General features: G+C 39.3%; 2 protein-coding genes across 5 annotated transcripts in view; one reads left to right on the top strand and one right to left on the bottom strand.

Annotated features, from left to right (window-relative positions):
• Positions 1-71: 71 nt before the first annotated feature.
• bet1l (Bet1 golgi vesicular membrane trafficking protein-like) lies at positions 72-3,411 on the bottom strand. Its single transcript, XM_003449172.5, has 4 exons — positions 3,287-3,411; positions 2,518-2,603; positions 1,275-1,331; positions 72-875 (listed from the first exon to the last, which is right to left on the bottom strand). Exons 1-4 carry the CDS (start codon positions 3,303-3,305, stop codon positions 708-710), a joined length of 330 nt encoding a protein of 109 aa, XP_003449220.1. The 5' UTR covers positions 3,306-3,411; the 3' UTR covers positions 72-707.
• Positions 3,412-3,568: 157 nt separating this feature from the next.
• LOC100699133 (plasma membrane calcium-transporting ATPase 1) overlaps positions 3,569-17,118 on the top strand; it is a 31,823-nt gene continuing 18,273 nt past the window's right edge. The window contains exons 1-8 of one of the 4 annotated variants that reach the window (XM_013273789.2): positions 3,569-3,795; positions 4,893-5,092; positions 9,612-9,903; positions 12,018-12,215; positions 13,449-13,706; positions 14,025-14,150; positions 14,723-14,893; positions 15,876-15,902. In XM_013273789.2, coding sequence (XP_013129243.1) covers positions 9,708-9,903; positions 12,018-12,215; positions 13,449-13,706; positions 14,025-14,150; positions 14,723-14,893; positions 15,876-15,902 — 976 coding nt within the window. In that variant the 5' untranslated portion in view covers positions 3,569-3,795; positions 4,893-5,092; positions 9,612-9,707. Of the gene's footprint in view, positions 3,796-4,892; positions 5,093-7,156; positions 7,541-9,611; positions 9,904-12,017; positions 12,216-13,448; positions 13,707-14,024; positions 14,151-14,722; positions 14,894-15,875; positions 15,903-17,118 lie in introns of those variants that run through there. The other 3 variants (XM_019357929.2, XM_013273790.3, XM_013273788.3) reach the window with 3 other exon arrangements.

Raw genomic sequence — 17,118 nt, 5'->3', positions numbered from 1 at the left:
TAAATATAGACCACAAATCACAGGACACTGAACACAAGTCTTATGTTAATGTATTATGCATGTAATTTTAATGTGGTGGCTTACTGGTGTTTGGACTAAACACAGCACCACCATTTCTATATTTTCTAGATTTTCTCCCTCCTGCATGACAAATATGTGCCTAATACTTGCAGTGTTTTATGTTTGTGATGCATTTTGGCTGTTAGATGTTTTTGTATGTGAAAAGAGCTGAAACAAGATGGAAAAAGCTCTAAACTCTCACTGACAGACTCGGGAGAAGATAAACAAGCTCTAGGTGTGAAAACTCATAACCTGAGTCATCGCCACTGAATGAATCTCATTTTTTGGAAAGTTTCTCTTGATTGACAGGTTCAATTAGACTCGGATATGGTGAATGACATTCCCACCTCCCCAGCGTCCGGGCTCTGTTGACTTCCAACCAAATCAGGACTTGCTGCTGCAGGATGGGACGTACTCCGTGCCAACTCAAAGATCCCAAAGTTCAGGCTTCTCATTGATATGACCACGCCCACTACAGTTTCCTCCGGTGGGCTGACTGACACCCCCAACTGGTCAAACCAATTTTGCCTACGTCGTTCTTTCTTTCTTTGGTGCACAATAAAAAAAGTCTTTATTTAAATCAGTTTTGACATTACAGTCTAAAGTCTCAGCTCCATATCAGAGCCTGGTTGATCTTGTTTTCTCAGTCATTGGTGGATCTTGGATACCAGGTAGTAAAGAACAAAGAAGACCAGGACCAGCCCCATGGAGACGTAACACAGGATACGGCGGTTGTCTCGTCCTGATCGGACCATGGTGGAGAAACGCTTCACGCTGCCAGTGAGCAGGCCTGTCGCACTCATGAAGTTTGAGTCCTAAAAGAAAGATGAGATAATTCTTTAATAACTGACAATAAATTAACCTAAGAGAAAAAATAAAACAGCCGACAGTATTAATTTGTACTTATATAATGTGCACTCTGTTTACCAAATGTATCAATCCACACAGATTCTGACAATCAACACAGTGCTCATTTTTTATACTGGGACTCTATAAAATTTTTCCTGAATGTTAGGTCCCAGTGAAACCTGTGGATCGATGGTCAAACACTTCACTAAACAGTTCAGAGGAGCTGTCGTGAAAATAGAACAGGGTGAAAATCAGTGAATATTTAAAACAATATTCTGTTTATAGACAAATGGGAGAAATTAAAATGTCAGTTCTTTTTTACTAAAAGATTAACTATAATTGTGTTTAAGGCAGGAAATGCTCACCATGCCATCCAGGTACTCATTCTGATCGTCCACATCTCTGTCGATGTCGTAAGCCAACTGCGAGATACAGAGACAAGAAGATGATCAAGTTAGTTGTAGAAGTCTGACTGCGGCAGACCAGCAAACTGTCAAAACGTTTCCTTTTATGGAGGCCATCTCACTTTCACCCGGGTGCTACTTACTCTCTTAATTCCAATGACATATGTTCTTGCTCACCTGAGGCTGAATTTGAACCATTTGGAAACCTGTAAGGACTATTATTTTTTATTTTAGATTATTTTGATCATGTCCTAAAATGTGGAATCTTGTGCAAAAATGTACTAATAAGCAATCATTTGTAACAAGTGAAGTTTTACATCATCTCAGGGTTAGATTACAGGCAGAAGAAAGAACATGAGAGCAGATTCTGAAAAGCGAATTGCACAGCAGAGGAAAATGTAGAACAGGAAAGCAAACATCTTCTTGGTTACCCGTTATCCTTTTAGGCTGTTGCTCTGTCACTTAGTACCTAACCAGCTTAAGTGCAGATTGGAAGATGTCCAACTAAACAGGACGTTGTAGGGATTTAAAACACAACTCTTTGCTAAAAACAGACACGAGTCATTTGTCAAAGTCTGTGAACATGCATAAAATATTTTCTGGATCCCCAAAGAGGTTTTAATCAGGGACAATGTCTACAAGATTTAAACCAATTATGAGTCATTTATTTAAGCAAAATAGAAATTTTGAATCAGTCTAAAGAAATAACAGTAATCTTTATAGATGTATGGTAGACAGACTAATTGCCTTGACTCTATGTAAACAAGTTGTTTTCATTAGTGTACAGTGAATACCCAGAGGATTGTTCTGAACCAGGAAGAGCCTGAAGCTTGGTGTAAGAAAATCTTAATATCATGTAACTATGTAGAAGTGCCTGATGGTGTCCCATCTTACACTGGAGGCACTGGTTGTACAATTTTCACATTTCCACAATACTGTACATTTATTAATAAAAGACAACCATTACACCAGTGATGCATTTGGTTACAGCTAAAATTCTTACAAGCAATCAGCCATGTATCAGTACATTAAATAACAAAACTGGTTGTGTTTGGGATAATTAATAATTCTGATTCCTGGAACTGACAGCTTTAGTTATAATTAAAACTGAGTACATTTGACAGCAGTAACCTAATAACTACAGACCAGCTGATTTATTAATCAGACTGGTAGCTGAAGGGGACGGTTGTTGGTTGTTACGCACAGATTTCAGTCTGGAGACTTTGTTGGCCAGGTTCTCTGCCAGCCGTTTGTTTTCAGCATCGAGCACATCATCCACAGAGCCATGGCCTGGACAAGCACAAACACCGTGGATTAGATATGACACACAAGATCTGAATGTTCCTTGAATTGTTATGTTTCTGTTGAAAACCGCAGATAGACCTCAGAAGATACAGTTTTTGCCATGCACATAGTTCTGAACACATAACTTGTTAAAGAATATATAATGTTTCTAATTTTCGGTTTAAATCAACAGGAAGCAACACTTTTTCATCAATGACTTTGATATCAGCATGATCGGAGTGTGGTGCAGAGTCTCTGCTGAAGGGATGTTCTTTATATATCCAGCCCTTTAAGCTAAGCACGGAATAACGACGTGAAGTAAACTTACAACACTGCCAAGGAGTATTCGTTCTCCCATATTTGGGAAACTAATAAGATAATAATGATAATAATAATACTAATGATAATAATATCACTTTTTATCACCCTTCAGAGAGGCAGATGCTTCTTTAGTGGGCGAAAGCAACTGATATGAAACTTACAAGGTAGCCTTGCTTTTTGCTAATCTTTAAGTATGTCAGAGCTAGTTAGCCTATAAACTCAGCTCTTGAGATTTGGGTATTATACGAGCAAACGATACTCAAAAATAACATTTTAAAATGTACCACCCAGCTGTAATATCATCTCTAAGCTGACACAAATAACACACAACTGAATATTTGGAAGTGAATACGTGTCAAAACATTTACCTCTGTTCCACTCCGCCATGTTGCTTGTTGGTGAATGACGTCACGATCAGCTGTTCACGTGGCAGACACGTGATCGCCTTTCTTCTTCGTCGACAGCGTTAAGGTGTCATTAGCTTCAGTGACGACAGAAGACTCCAAAATAGTTCTCGCCTTGTTTCCGTTAATGCATTACACTAGCTGAGTACTGATGCCTTAACATAGACTTTAAGCATATACCACACAAAAAGGGGAATAAATGAAGAGTGGAAGAACAAACAACAACAACGCCGACGACAACAATAACATCAACAATAATAACTTTATTTGTGTACCACTTTTTAAAGAACACTGGTTTTAGACACCACACACCATCCGGTCAGACGTCCATTCTAACATACATATTTAACTTACACACAAATAGATGCAAGCTAAGGTCCGAATAATGGGGAAATCATTAAGAGAACACTAAAATATATATAACAAATGTTTTCGGCAGTTGTTTAAAACAAATTACGGATTCAGCTGATCAGGTAAGAACAGGTAAAATGTGACCATAATGCTGAAGGTTATTACAAAGTTTGGGCACTATTGCCTCAAAAACGTGATCGTCTCTGATTTTAAAGTAAAAGCGTGGGACATTTAGCAGACTTTGACCAGGTGATCTGCAACGATAGGGTCTCAGTAGCTCCGATAATATAAGCAGGGCCATCCTCATGTGGATGTTTAAGTGTTACAATTATGAAGTGATATCTGCAGAAGTGCCTATTTCATCCACAAGAGGTCGCTCTTTCTGTCCTGCTCAGGGTAGTTACTTTAAAATTCTACTACTTGTGTCTCACACTATCTGTGTTCCATTTACAAAACGTAGATGTTTGCAATATAAACATGATCAAAACTACATCCAAACAAAGAAAATATTAATGTATTTTAACTGTTTTATGGTGCAACGCGTGCAAAATACCCCAAATTATGTAACTGTAGTTTCTCTAAATGTGAAAATGTATAAATATTTAATTTATTGTTCACCATTATGAGCTGTAGACTGTCAGTTTAACAAAATAAAAGCACTGCTGGTATCACTTTGGAAAACTGTAGAGCTGTAGCCATTCTTCAACACAGCCTGAACTCTCTTAAACAAGCTTTCTTGTAATTTCTTTAAGTAGTCTTCAGGAAGAGCTCTTCAGCTTGCTTGAAGGACAGGCAAAGCTTTAAAAATTATATTGGAGTGTTAAAAAGCTGTCAAATCTTTACTGTACGGCCTGTACGCCCCATTTCTATTTAAAGAAGAATGCACACCACTGCACAAAGCAAGGTTCACAAAGGCATGGATGACAGAATCTGATGGAAGCACTTGACTGGCCTGCACAGAGTCCTGACCTCAAAGATAGAACATCTTTGGGATGTTGCTTCCAGGTCAATTGTGGGCCATCATGCTAAGCTCATCAATTGTTTAGGGCAAGGTTTCCTCTTTCAGTAGCCTCTTATGACTCATGTTAAGACTACTGGATGCACTGTCATATTTATTTTCAGCAATCAAATTTGATAAGAATAGGAAAAATGTGACCCTGCCCCAAAGTAAGGTTTTAAAAGGCTTTTCTCACTCAAAGTTATTGCTCTGATTCTACAGTGCCCTCTCTCTCTCTCTCCACCCCTCCCTTTTTCCTACTGGTGAGTGTTTCAAGTCACCTTCCTGGTTGGATGGGAATTTCCCCTGGTTGGTCCCTGTTGGTGCTAACTGGCACACCTGCTTTCCATCGTTAATTACCTGCACACAAAAGAACTGTCTCTTCATCCGCTCATGTCCAGCTCAGTGCAGCAATCAGTGTGGTAAGTAGTTTAGTTCTAGAAAATGGACAATTATTTTTCCTCTATCCGCCTTAGATCCCATCTGGTGTTCCCATCTAAGCAAAGAAAAAAGACATGCTCTGTGGGACTAAAACACAGTGTTGAAGAAGACTCAATGGTGGATACTCACCTGTCTGCATGCTGGAACCTTTTTTCTTGTTTAATAAAACCTGTGGACTTGGTTCCCCTCTCAGTGTTTGCCTTTGGGTCCAAAAACTTGCGACATTTACAATGAACTGAAATCTATTCTATAACAGCAAAAAACAGGAGAATTATAATGCCTTTGTTGGATATACAAGTTTTGTGATCTCTCTGCTGAATCACACACTTGTTATTAATCTCTGTCTCTCTTCCACAGCATGTCTTTCATCCTGTTTTCCTTCTCTCACCCCAACCGGTCGCAGCAGATGGCCGCCCCTCCCTGAGCCTGGTTCTGCCGGAAGTTTCTTCCTGTTAAAAGGGAGTTGTTTCTTCCTGTTAAAAGGGAGTTTTTCCTTCCCACTATCGCCAAAGTGCTTGCTCATAGGGCGTCATATGATTGCTGGGTGTTTTTTCTCTGTATGTATTATTGTAGGGTCTACCTTACAATATTAAGCTCCTTGAGGCGACTGTTGTTGTGATTTGGCGCTATATAAATAAAATTGAATTGAATTGAAATGAATTTTAAGGTGTAGCCACTTTTTTTTTTAAAAATTGACTGTTTAAAACTTGTGTTGACAAAGGAAGAAATTTAGGGGACACAAGGCATCCTCCAGTAACTCTGTGGAAATTGAAATGGATTAAAATGGATTTCTCGGTTCCCTTAGCCATAATGCACAGATTAAATAGCTTACTGTTTCAATAAAGGTCGGTTAATGTTGTCCAGGATCAACACTGTAACTGACTAGTTAAGTTATCTGAGCATTTAGTTAGCGTTAGCCAAGGAGTTAGCTAATGCTATTAAAAACTATCACAAGCAAACTAACATCACCCAAATCTGAAATGTTATTTTTAGGGCTGCTATAATGAAATATAGGGGTTCTTGAACGCCACCCGAAGAGCTCTAAACCACCTCTTATGCTCTGCCTTTTTTTTTTTTTTCAAGCTGCCTGTGGTAGTGGTACATTTCACAAAGTGGATGAAATAATGAAGTGGGAAGAGATTCTTTAGCTTTACCTCGCCCTTGTACATCCAGTTCTTATTTTTTTAAAGCCATCAAAGATATATACTTCCTTTCCCCAAAAAAACTTAAAAAAAGAAAAAAGTTCAAAGAAATAATTAAAAGCTCCAAATTACCACAATACCTATGCTCTTCATGCTCATGATGGCTAAACTTCTGGCCTGTACCTTCTGCATCCTCTTTTCTGTGTGTTGTGTTCTGTTTGGTTTTTTCTTTCGTGGCTCGTCATGGTTGTATGCAGAGAATATAGAAAGATTTTGATCAATCATGGCTTTTATTACAGCAGTGAATCCAGAGCTTTGGTCTTAGTAGTCCATCACTGATCTGTCAAACCAATCCTGTGTAGACCTCTTTAGAGTGTGGGGTCAAAGATCATGTTAGATCAAAACAAAAATACTAGAACGTAAATACGAAAGAGTGATATTATCCTGTGGGTGTGTGTGTGTATGTGTGTGTGCACACTCAGTTAATCCTTCTGTGTCATTGTGTACTGTAATCCGCGTGTGTGTCACATGACGTCATCATGCATCATTGCTGCTCAGGGTGATGAAGTGTGTGTAACAAAGTGAGAAGACCACAGTAGAGCAAACAGTTGGACTGTTTCATGGAATTCTCCAGGATTCATTTAACTATGTACTTAACTAGTTTCCTTTGGGGCTGCAGTTGGTCGTCCGGCTGTACCTTTCGACCACTTGCATTCACCTTCACAGTTTGGTCTGTTTAGATCTAATTGGTTCATCTCAGCAGGAGGAGCCTGAGTGCCGTATGTGGACCCAATGTGCACCCTTTCTGGAGTATGAAGCGCAGCAGCAGCAGGTTTAGATGGAGTGTGTGTTGACCTGGTGAGTGTACGCCTGGTGTGTGCCTTTCAGTCAGAGGATGCAGCAGGTGTAAACGTAGTGCGTGTGTGGACTTGGCATGTCGCTCTCAGCAGGAGGAGCTGCAGCAGCGGTCTCTCTGGCACTCAGTGAAGCCACAGATTGTCTAATTAGATTAAGCGAGGCTTTCCTCAGATAATCATTCAGCCAGCTCCTGTTTTTTCCTCCGATAAAGAGAGCTGTTTGAAACTGCGAGCTTGCTGAAGGTCACACTGAAAAGGGACCAGTTTGGGTAGTAAACTGGGGTCTTGGTGGTGTTCTGCAGCCTGCCCGCTGAGGAGCTGTCTCCGGGTTATGGGCTGTTTCTGGAGCTGTGAGTGTGTCGCTGCTCACAGTAATCGGACCACCACTAATACCTGCTGCTGCTAACAGGAGGTGATGGGGGAAGTTTCTGTAAGTAAGCTTTTCTTCTTCTCAGTGCTACAGTAATGGATTGGTTTTATTTATTATTATTAGAAATGGCTTTGAGTCATGTTTTTGTCATAAAACCTGGTTGTATTTCTGTTTTTTTGTATTTGTGTGGATGACTTCCTGTGGAGTTTATTCATCACTTGTGCAGTTTTACTTTGTTTTGCTTCATGTGCTGCTTGGATGGTTAATTAATTAATAACAGATAATTAAAGATTTCCTCCAATATCTAATTCTAGATCATCTTTTTCAGCTTCTAATGTGAACATTTACAGCTGCACTTAGGTTTATATTTTACAGCATGAAACCATTTGTGGTTCTTAATTGTTGGTTAGAATTAGTAGTAAAGCCATGCTAAGGTACAGTGAGCAGCAAAACTTCAATGACTAGTTTGACTTCTGTCCATCCTGCTCTTCTCTCAGTAGCTCTTTTCTTCCTCTGCCTCAGCCTTAAACAGAGTGTTTCTCCCTCTCTCAGATTAAGCCCAGGCTGACTGATTGACACAGATTACAGCTAAAGGCACAGAGGTCACAACCTGTGAGGCACAAATATAAAGGCTTTCAGTTCACATAGGAGCAGGGACAAATCTCTACTCCACACACTGTTACATATTCAGTCTGAGTGTGGTCAAAGTAACCCAAAAGTTCCTGTTAACCACTGAGGGGAGAACATTGTGCTTGATGGAAATAAAATTAGCTCTGTCGGGTCCTGCTTGGCTGATTGGGGTCTCATGGAGCTGGTTTCTAATGAAAAGGACTTAAGACAATCTCGTAAGCATGCCGTTGAGTAAATACTGGATTGTAATGAGATTCCAATTGTGAAGAAGCTTAAATTACTGTTTTCATACTATAGTCCATCCTGTTGTTGCCTACTAGTTTTCATATCCTTGCCTTTTTCTTTATAAATTACAAAACATTAGGAACAGCCTTTCTACGGTACAGCAGCTTTAGTGGTTGCAGATATTTATGTAAATTGCTTCTATACTATTCATCTCACTGAACTAACCTCAATAATCACTTTATTCTCAGACAGTTCAACAAAGCCTTAGCATTAATTTATGCTTTGATAATAAATGTGATCAATGTATCTCTTTTAACAGGCTAAAGACCACATGCTTTTATGGTGCTGTAGTTAAACCATCCCTTTAAAAGCCCTTATTTGATCCAACTGGTTTACTTCATTATAGAGTGATTTTAAAAAATTACGTTTATTAAAAAAATTATCTAAAGGGTTGTCGTAACTGATAACTGATTAAATACAGAGTAATTATTTATTTGAAAACTTTCAGTCAGGATTTAGAGTTAAGCACAGCAGAGAAACGGCTCAAATTAGCATTCAAATGCTTTCAGACTGCAGGCTGGCTTGTAGTTCTAAGAGTATCTAAAAGTAGCATAGAGAGAGTTTTCAGCTACCAGGACCCTCATTTATGCTGTTGTAGGCTGCTGGAGGACTTCCCATTGTGCACTGAGCGTTCCTTATGTACTTGCATGCTACTACTAGATGCCATTAACTTTTCTGCTCTTCTTTTGTATGTTTGTTTTGTTCATAGTTTGTCTATGCCCTCCTTTCCCCTCACACAAATCAGTCATGATAAATGGCGTCCCCTCCTTGAGCCTTATCCACTGGAGGCTGCTCATCTGATTGTTTGAAGTTCCACTCTGATTTTGTAGAGGTTCTATCTTTTAAAATACCTTGAGGTGGCTTCTTTTGTGAATTGGCACAATACAAATAAAACTGAAATGAAGTGAAGTGAAACTCGTATTGCATGATGACAATGATGATATTTTGAAAAGGACCGCTTGGGATTGCAAAAAGTACTTTTTTGACATCATTTATTTATAAAAAGCCAAATCTGAAGATGTTGAATCATAAGAAGTATAAGAATTAAAATTCATCATATGCAATGTGTAGAATGTGCAAACCTTTACTTTCCAAGAAATCATACCAGAGACATCACCCTCCTGTCCAATCCCATCCTTTTTGTGTTAATAGGTGTATTATTCTTTCTGCAGTACAGCGTATTTTTTGATGTTATCGGGACTTATCTTTCTCTCAGCAGTCACAGAGTCCCTGTCAGGCTACATCTGCACCTCAGGCCTACCACTGAGTCTGTTTTTGAGAAGGCCTCTGCTGAGTCCCCAAGAAAGGAAAAATGACCAACAACTCTTTTAGTGGGTCCAAATATGTCCGACGTGGCGAGGCCAACCACGATGCAGAGTTCAGCTGCTCAGTCCAGGAGCTGCGCTCCCTCATGGAACTTAGAGGAGAGGAGGCAGTCACTAGAATCCAGGAATCTTATAGTGACGTTAATGGACTGTGTGCCCGGCTGAGGACGTCACCTGTTGATGGTAAATATGTTCAGAAACTGTATTTCCTTTGTGTCCTCACAAAACTGACTCCCAGTTGCAGCATCACAGTATCACAGATGTGAATCTAAGACTAAACTTCAGCTTAAATTAACCCCTCAAACATTTGCACAGTCTACTCAGTTTGCTTCATTTTTAAAAAACCATTTAAGGAAAGTAACAGTGCATTAAATGTGAAGCAAGCACAGAGTGTGCAAACTTCTGCATACAGCTCAAAGTTATGATTTTGAATAAATTTAGAACTCTTCACTACTGACTCACTGACCTCCCCTCCCGGCGTGGGCATCATTAAAACAGCAGAGGACATACTAGGTTCATTAGTCTTCAGGGACTGTTGACTGTGTGATGGTCAAAGTCATCTGTGACCTGCAGCTCCTGTTGCTCTGCTCTCTGTCAGTTTCTGGGCAATATGAGAAAAGCACACAGTGTTCAAAAATATTCAAGTAGAGGATTTGTTGTAGTGGGGATAAAAGTGTTTTTTTCTTCTATTTGTTCTGTAGCTGTAAGGATGTAGTTGGAGGTGAGGGCAACTCCAGTGTAGCTCGGACAAATGGGGAGAAATGTCTCTGGAAGGGCATCTGGCAATAAATCTCTGCCAAATCAAACGTGGCTCATCAAGAAAAAGAAGAGGAAATAACAGTGTGTCTAAAACAGAGATTGGTTTACTTGCTCACAGTGAGGGTAGCTCAACTTATTTATTTGTGCATCGGATGTCATCAATCGATTTTACATGTGTTTTTTCTTCTTAATGTAATTGTGAAATTTCTTTCTTCTGTGAACAAGTGTATTAGACTGTTCACTGGAAAATCACACTCCTTGCCAGCCCACTTTTACCAGTTAGTTAGTGTTCAGGTGTGTTTAGCAGTTTTTTCTTTCATTTTTCTTTTGCTTTTCTTAAAGCACCCACAAGTCAAATCTGCTCAATTACTCAAAATATTTGCTGACTTTGTTCTGAAATCAGAAGCTTGTTTCCTCTGGAGCTTTCTCTTGAGTCAGCGTTTCTTGTTTATAATGCCTCTGCTTCTTTTGCTTTTTCATGCCTAAGCCGGACTTTAACTTAAGGTTTCCTATTAAACTTTATCTGAATACTGACCTACACAGGGTGTGTCATAGTGACCTACAGACACCGCATTAGGTTTGTCTTTGTTGAGCGTGTCTCATACGTCTGCCCTTTGACATTTTCCCCCCATTATTAATTCATTCAGTCTGTCCGTCTTCCACACGTTCGGTAAACACCTTCAGTGCTTCGACTCCTGCTGAGAGAGCAGTAAAATGTCAGCAGCAGGTTGAATTGACTGGAAAATCCATTCCGCTGCTTTATTTCTCTTTGTATCGACAGCTGGGGACAGATGACATAAACTCTTAGTGTAATCCCACTTACCTAAACATTCGGAGAATGCACAGCACTCTGCTCACTGTGTTTCATTTTCAGACAACATGAAGAGAAATGTTGGGTTAAAAACCAGTTACGACTGACGGAGCCAGCTGCAGCCACGCAGCTGCTGCAGTGTCTCTTAGGGGATCGGAGTGTGTCCTGACATGTTGTTCTGCTCCACAGAGGGGAAACCGGTCTGCTCTTTGCGCCCGCACAACACAATATTACTGAAGAGACACAAACACCAAGTGTGATAACCAATGTGTTACATTTAGAACAAGAGCCATCTGAGACTAAAGGTCCTCCAAAGAAGAAAATTTCCTTCCACGACATCCATTAGCTGAGGCTCTGGATCCAGAGGGAGATGCAAATCTTTATTAGTTTATGATACTTTCTTAAGACGTCAAGGCAATACCATCACTGTATATTCCATCAGTTGTTTTTTTTTATTTTTATTTGATTTTTGAATGCATTGTCATCAAGCACATTAGAGGCCACAGTGTTTCCTTATTACATCTTTGGCTACTTAGATCAAATTCATCAAAAATTGAGTGTTTATTTAAAAGATCAATCAGAAAATGTGATATTGATGACACATTTGACCAAGTAATATTACACTGTGAAATAACATTCGTGTTTCACTCCTCATAAGGTTGAAAGTGTGATCCATGTTCAGCTGAACGAATATGGAGTCATTTTATCTTTGTGTCTCCTACTGCAGGTTTAGATGGAAAATCGGAAGATATCGACAGAAGGAAAGAGGTGTTTGGACTTAACATCATCCCTCCAAAGAAGCCAAAAACCTTTTTGCAGTTAGTGTGGGAAGCCCTGCAGGATGTCACGCTCATCATCCTGGAGGTGGCAGCCATCATTTCACTAGGCCTTTCTTTCTATCACCCACCAGATGCTGAGAGACAGAGTGAGTAGTTTTTGTTAATTGAAAAGAAAACTAGTCTATGAGTAGCCAGGTGCCTCACTGATGCCTCAACATTTTTAGTAGTAGAGCTGTGACGGGTCAATATCTGATCATTAGAAAAGTTAGAAAAGAGAAATTATTAGAAAAGAGTCAATCATGTGATCAGTGTAATGAGCTTCTATGAAGGTGAACTGGTTTCTACACCAAAATTTCAGCATAGTAGTCTTCCTGGAACTGGTATTAGGCCAGTTCCCATTTTGCCTGTAATTTGTCATGAAGTAGATTCAACAAGGTCCTGGAAACAAATTCTCAAAGATTTCAGTCTATATTGACATGATGGCATCACACAATTGCTCCAGATTTGCAAAATGGTTCTTTACTCTGCTGGAAGCAGCTATCAGATGTTGGCTACACAATGGGCATAAAGGGATGGAGATTATCAGCAGCGAGTCTCAGGAAAGCTGTGGGCTTTAAATGATACTCAGTTTGTGCCAAAGTGTACCAAGAAAATATCCCCCACACCATTATATACCTTTCCTATTGTTTATGCAATATTCTGACCCTACCGTCGGAATGTCTCACCGGGAAGTGAGACTCATTAGATCAGGAAATATTTTTTACAGTCTTGATTTGATCACCTTTGATGAGCCTATGCACATATATTCCCAGCTGTATTGTCTTCTGCTGCTGTAGCACATCTGCTTCAGGGTTCAATGTGTTGTGCATTAACAGATGCTCCTCTGCATACCTTGGTTCTATCTTGGTAGTTATTTGAGTTAGTTTCCTTTTTATCAGCTTTAAGTAGTCTGGAAATTTTCTCCATTCTCGGTGAACCCTAGAAATGGTTGTGCGGGAAAATCACAGTAGATCCAGCTAAAGTCATTGAGCTGCAATCTGCTTGGTTAAATATTTGCGTTAATGAGCAGTTCAGTGGATATACCTAATAAAATGGCCTGTATTGTATATGGAGTACAGTGGCACTACATGAAAGCTCAGTTTGACTTTATTGTGCAGAGGGACAAACACTCATATGCATTTCAAAGGATATACCTGGTTCATCTGTCATTGTCACTGTAATCATCATTAACATCAACTTCATCTAACAAGCTGCTGCTTCTCCAAACTAGCTCTGACAGACTTCACTCCCAAGGTGATCATGAGTGTACACTGTTAACAGACAGAAAGTCATGTAAGACTGAAACTGAAAAATGTTCTAGCTGACGTGTCTCTGTTTAGACTGTGGCAGTGCAGCTGGCGGCGTGGACGATGAGAGCGAGGCAGAGGCTGGATGGATCGAAGGAGCTGCCATCCTCTTGTCTGTGGTGTGTGTGGTGCTAGTGACAGCCTTCAATGACTGGAGCAAAGAGAAGCAGTTCCGTGGCCTCCAGAACCGCATCGAGCAGGAGCAGAAGTTCACGGTGGTTCGAGGGGGGCAGGTGATCCAGATCAAAGTGTCCGAGATTGTGGTTGGTGACATTGCGCAAGTCAAATATGGTGAGGAAGCAAAATCATGTGTGTAATAATTCTCTTTAATAACATTTGGTGACATTTAGTTTGGTATTACTAACAAATAAACAGCTGGTACTATTAAATCCTGACTTCTGCAGTCAAATATAAAAATGATTGTACCCTTCTACACAATATCCCCATGTTGTCTTTGTGATGCTCAAAGGTTTAAACCCAACAACAGCATTATTCATTTTTAAAATTATTTTCAAATAATAACTAAACATTGTATGACTGCAGTTGTCATGTGGCAAGCAGGTGACATAACAATGATGTAACATAATGACCCGAGTGTTTGTGTTCCAGGTGACCTCCTGCCTGCTGACGGTGTCCTGATTCAGGGCAACGATCTGAAGATTGATGAGAGTTCTCTAACCGGAGAGTCAGATCATGTCAAGAAGAACCTTGACAAAGACCCCATGCTGCTGTCAGGTGCATCACACTGGACTATTTCACATTAAATTACAGCCAAGATCGTTGTGACCTGTGCTGTCATTGTTGGAGACGATTTCTGCTGCTGCTGATTTTCCAGATGATTTTAAATCTGACCATCGTCTCTAGTTTTCACACCTAAATTGTGAACATCAAATCTGTTCTTACAGCCTCAATCCAATACAAATAACAAACAATTATTATTAATATTATTATTATTTTAGTCCTTATAGTGAATAAAAACTAAAATTTGAAAGCAAACCAACTAGACCAGAATTCTCTGTGGTACATACTGGGCTTCATATGCCCACAGAGGCTAATGGATCTAACATTTCAAATGGAGTCTAATTGTTGATTACTAGTCCATTAAGCCATATTATGGGGTACCAGTTGGCTAATAAAATTCTCTTTTCTATCTATATAGGCAAGTAGGCCATTAAAAAATGCACTTAATTTTAAAGATGTGAAGTATTTATTATGGTATTTACAAAATACCATATTCAACCCCGTTAAGTGAGATACAACGTGACTTCTTTTTCTTTTGATGAAATATTTCATTTTCACTTCCTCAGGTACCCATGTGATGGAAGGCTCTGGCAAGATGGTGGTCACTGCTGTGGGTGTGAACTCTCAGAGTGGAATAATCTTCACCCTGCTTGGTGCTGGTGATGAAGGTGACAACGAGGACAAGAAAGACAAGAAAAAAGAGGAACACAAAAGGAAAGATTCAAAGGGGAAGAAAAGTAAGTTCGGTAGAACTGAATCCTATTTTACATGACAGTGTGGTTCTACGTATATCTAAAACACTTTGTCCACATGTGTTTAAATTGGAGTGTTATTGCTATGGAGCTCATACCCATAGCAAAAGATTCCTCTCTGGCTCAGATATTACTCCTTTGTTTATGCACATTTATATTGGCAATAAACTGGGAGCAAAACTGCTAGCACCAATCAACACCTAACAATGATATCAGTTGACTTTGGAGGTTTTAATAATTTATTAATCATTCTTTATGTATGAGTATGTGGATCAGTCGTGTATGTGTGTATGCATGGGTTTAATAAGAGCAACAGACATGCAGAACAATGGATGGTCTTCTCACAAAAAACTAGTTAATTTCCTGCATTCCCATGAATTTATTTGCACCAATTTGTGCTGCTTCCTCATATGTACACAAAAATTAATATATGGCCTGCAGATGGAAATTAGCTAGTAGCTAAATGTGGTACAATGCATCTTTTCTCGTAGAAGATTCATTTTTTTTGTTTATACATGGTCCCTGAAAAATGAAGTGGAAATATAAGATGAAAATGAAACTCATGCCAGTGATAAATGAATTATGTGCTTTTTAATTAATTGATTAATCGATGAAGTAATTTATTTAAGAACCCCTTGGTCTTTAATAACCACATGGCTGTATATCTTTGTTATAGATATACACCCATGTGTTATGTGTTGGTTTTTGGGGATTATGTAGACTATAAAAGACAATACCAAACAACGTTTCCTTGGGATTAGCAACAAAACCAGCCAACGAGATTTATATACAACCTACTCATTTTGGAGACTCAATACTTGCATTTGCCACAGCAGACTTAGTGGTTTATAAACTCAAATTTAAGAATCATTTTTTGTGATGAAGGACAGAAAAGATTTATGGATGTAGTGAAGGAAGAGAAGGAGTGCTGCATGACTAATGACTATTAAATGATTCTTCTTTACAGGCAAAAAAGAAGACAAAGGCAAGAAAGGTAGGCAAACAAACATGCCATCACTGTGTGTGTGAGTCGAGTTGTGCATTGATGTGAAGGTTGTATTAAACAGCAGAGCTTCAGTTTGTTTTTAAGCTATCTCTGGTTCGATGATTGACTTCTTGTGGTAGTGAACTCTAGAGCATCCATACCTCTATCCATCCATCTGTCCATTTATCACAGTTTTTATGAATGTGTCAGCATTAATGTTAACAGTTAATATGTTTTGGCAGTATGGGTGTTGCTGTGTGTAATGTGTTTATGTGTTCTGTGGAGAATGGAAACTGAGGAGCCACGTAGAAACCAGCTGGTTCCTCATCCTCTTTGACTGGACCCAGTTCTCTTGGTCAAATGTGTGACATCAATGACATTTATGAGGGTCAAAGACTTGAGGCCTTTCCCAGTCTGTGCTCCTGTGAATCATTATTAGTCATGGTCTGAGTACTGTCCCATATTTAAATTTCACAAGATGATGTGGATAGAAAAATTTTAGGGCATGAGTCTTAAATTATATATAAAAAAAATACAGATATCTGATATTATCCAATTGTCCCATATTATCCAACTTATCAGTTAAAGAATCCACTGAGTTTTGGTTGCTTAAGGCTGTTTAGGTAAGGCTGAAAATCATGGTATCTTTCCTACAGTTCTTTGAATGAAATCACATGCAGTCTTTGAATATTAGACTTTGGAAAATTATCATCTACTGTTGATGTGTAGTTTTAGGTACATCATGTCCAATTCACAACAGTTGTCTCAAGGTACTTCATATTGTAAGGTGGAGACTCTGGGAGAGGTAGCCACCTGCTGCAACCAGCTGGGTGTGAGGGGAAAGAGAGGAGAAAAAGCAGTCTATAAACAGACAGGACAAAGCAGTGGAGAAGAAATGCTCACTGTATCAAGTCCACCAGCATCCTGACCCTACAGCAGTATAATTAAGGGCTGGTTCATGGTGAACACATCTGGCCTTAACTAAGTTTTAAGAGAAAGGAATATTTGAAGCCTAATTTCAAAAGTAGAAAGGTCTCCTGAACCCAAACTGGCTCCACAGAAGAGACATGATGGGACCTGATCATACAAGACTTTGTATGTTAGAAAACCAATGGAGAGAAGCTAATGTGAGAGAAATATGATCTTTTTCTCATCCCTGTGAGTACTCTCACTGCACTCTTTTGTATCTATTGAAGGCTTTTCAGGGATCTTTTAGAACAACATA

Source organism: Oreochromis niloticus, linkage group LG7 (genome assembly GCF_001858045.2).
Source record: "Oreochromis niloticus isolate F11D_XX linkage group LG7, O_niloticus_UMD_NMBU, whole genome shotgun sequence".
Taxonomy (NCBI): Eukaryota; Metazoa; Chordata; class Actinopteri; order Cichliformes; family Cichlidae; genus Oreochromis; species Oreochromis niloticus.
The sequence above is the reverse complement of the archived record's forward strand: the minus strand, read 5'-3'. Positions and strand labels throughout refer to the sequence as shown.

Bases quoted from the DNA above. Each gene is read 5' to 3' on its own strand.
- bet1l (XM_003449172.5), bottom strand. The intron at 1,332-2,517 runs GTGCGTAACAAC...TGTATCTCGCAG, and splicing joins AAGTCTCCAGACTGAAATCT to TTGGCTTACGACATCGACAG. The intron at 876-1,274 runs GTGAGCATTTCC...TCTTTCTTTTAG, and splicing joins ATGAGTACCTGGATGGCATG to GACTCAAACTTCATGAGTGC.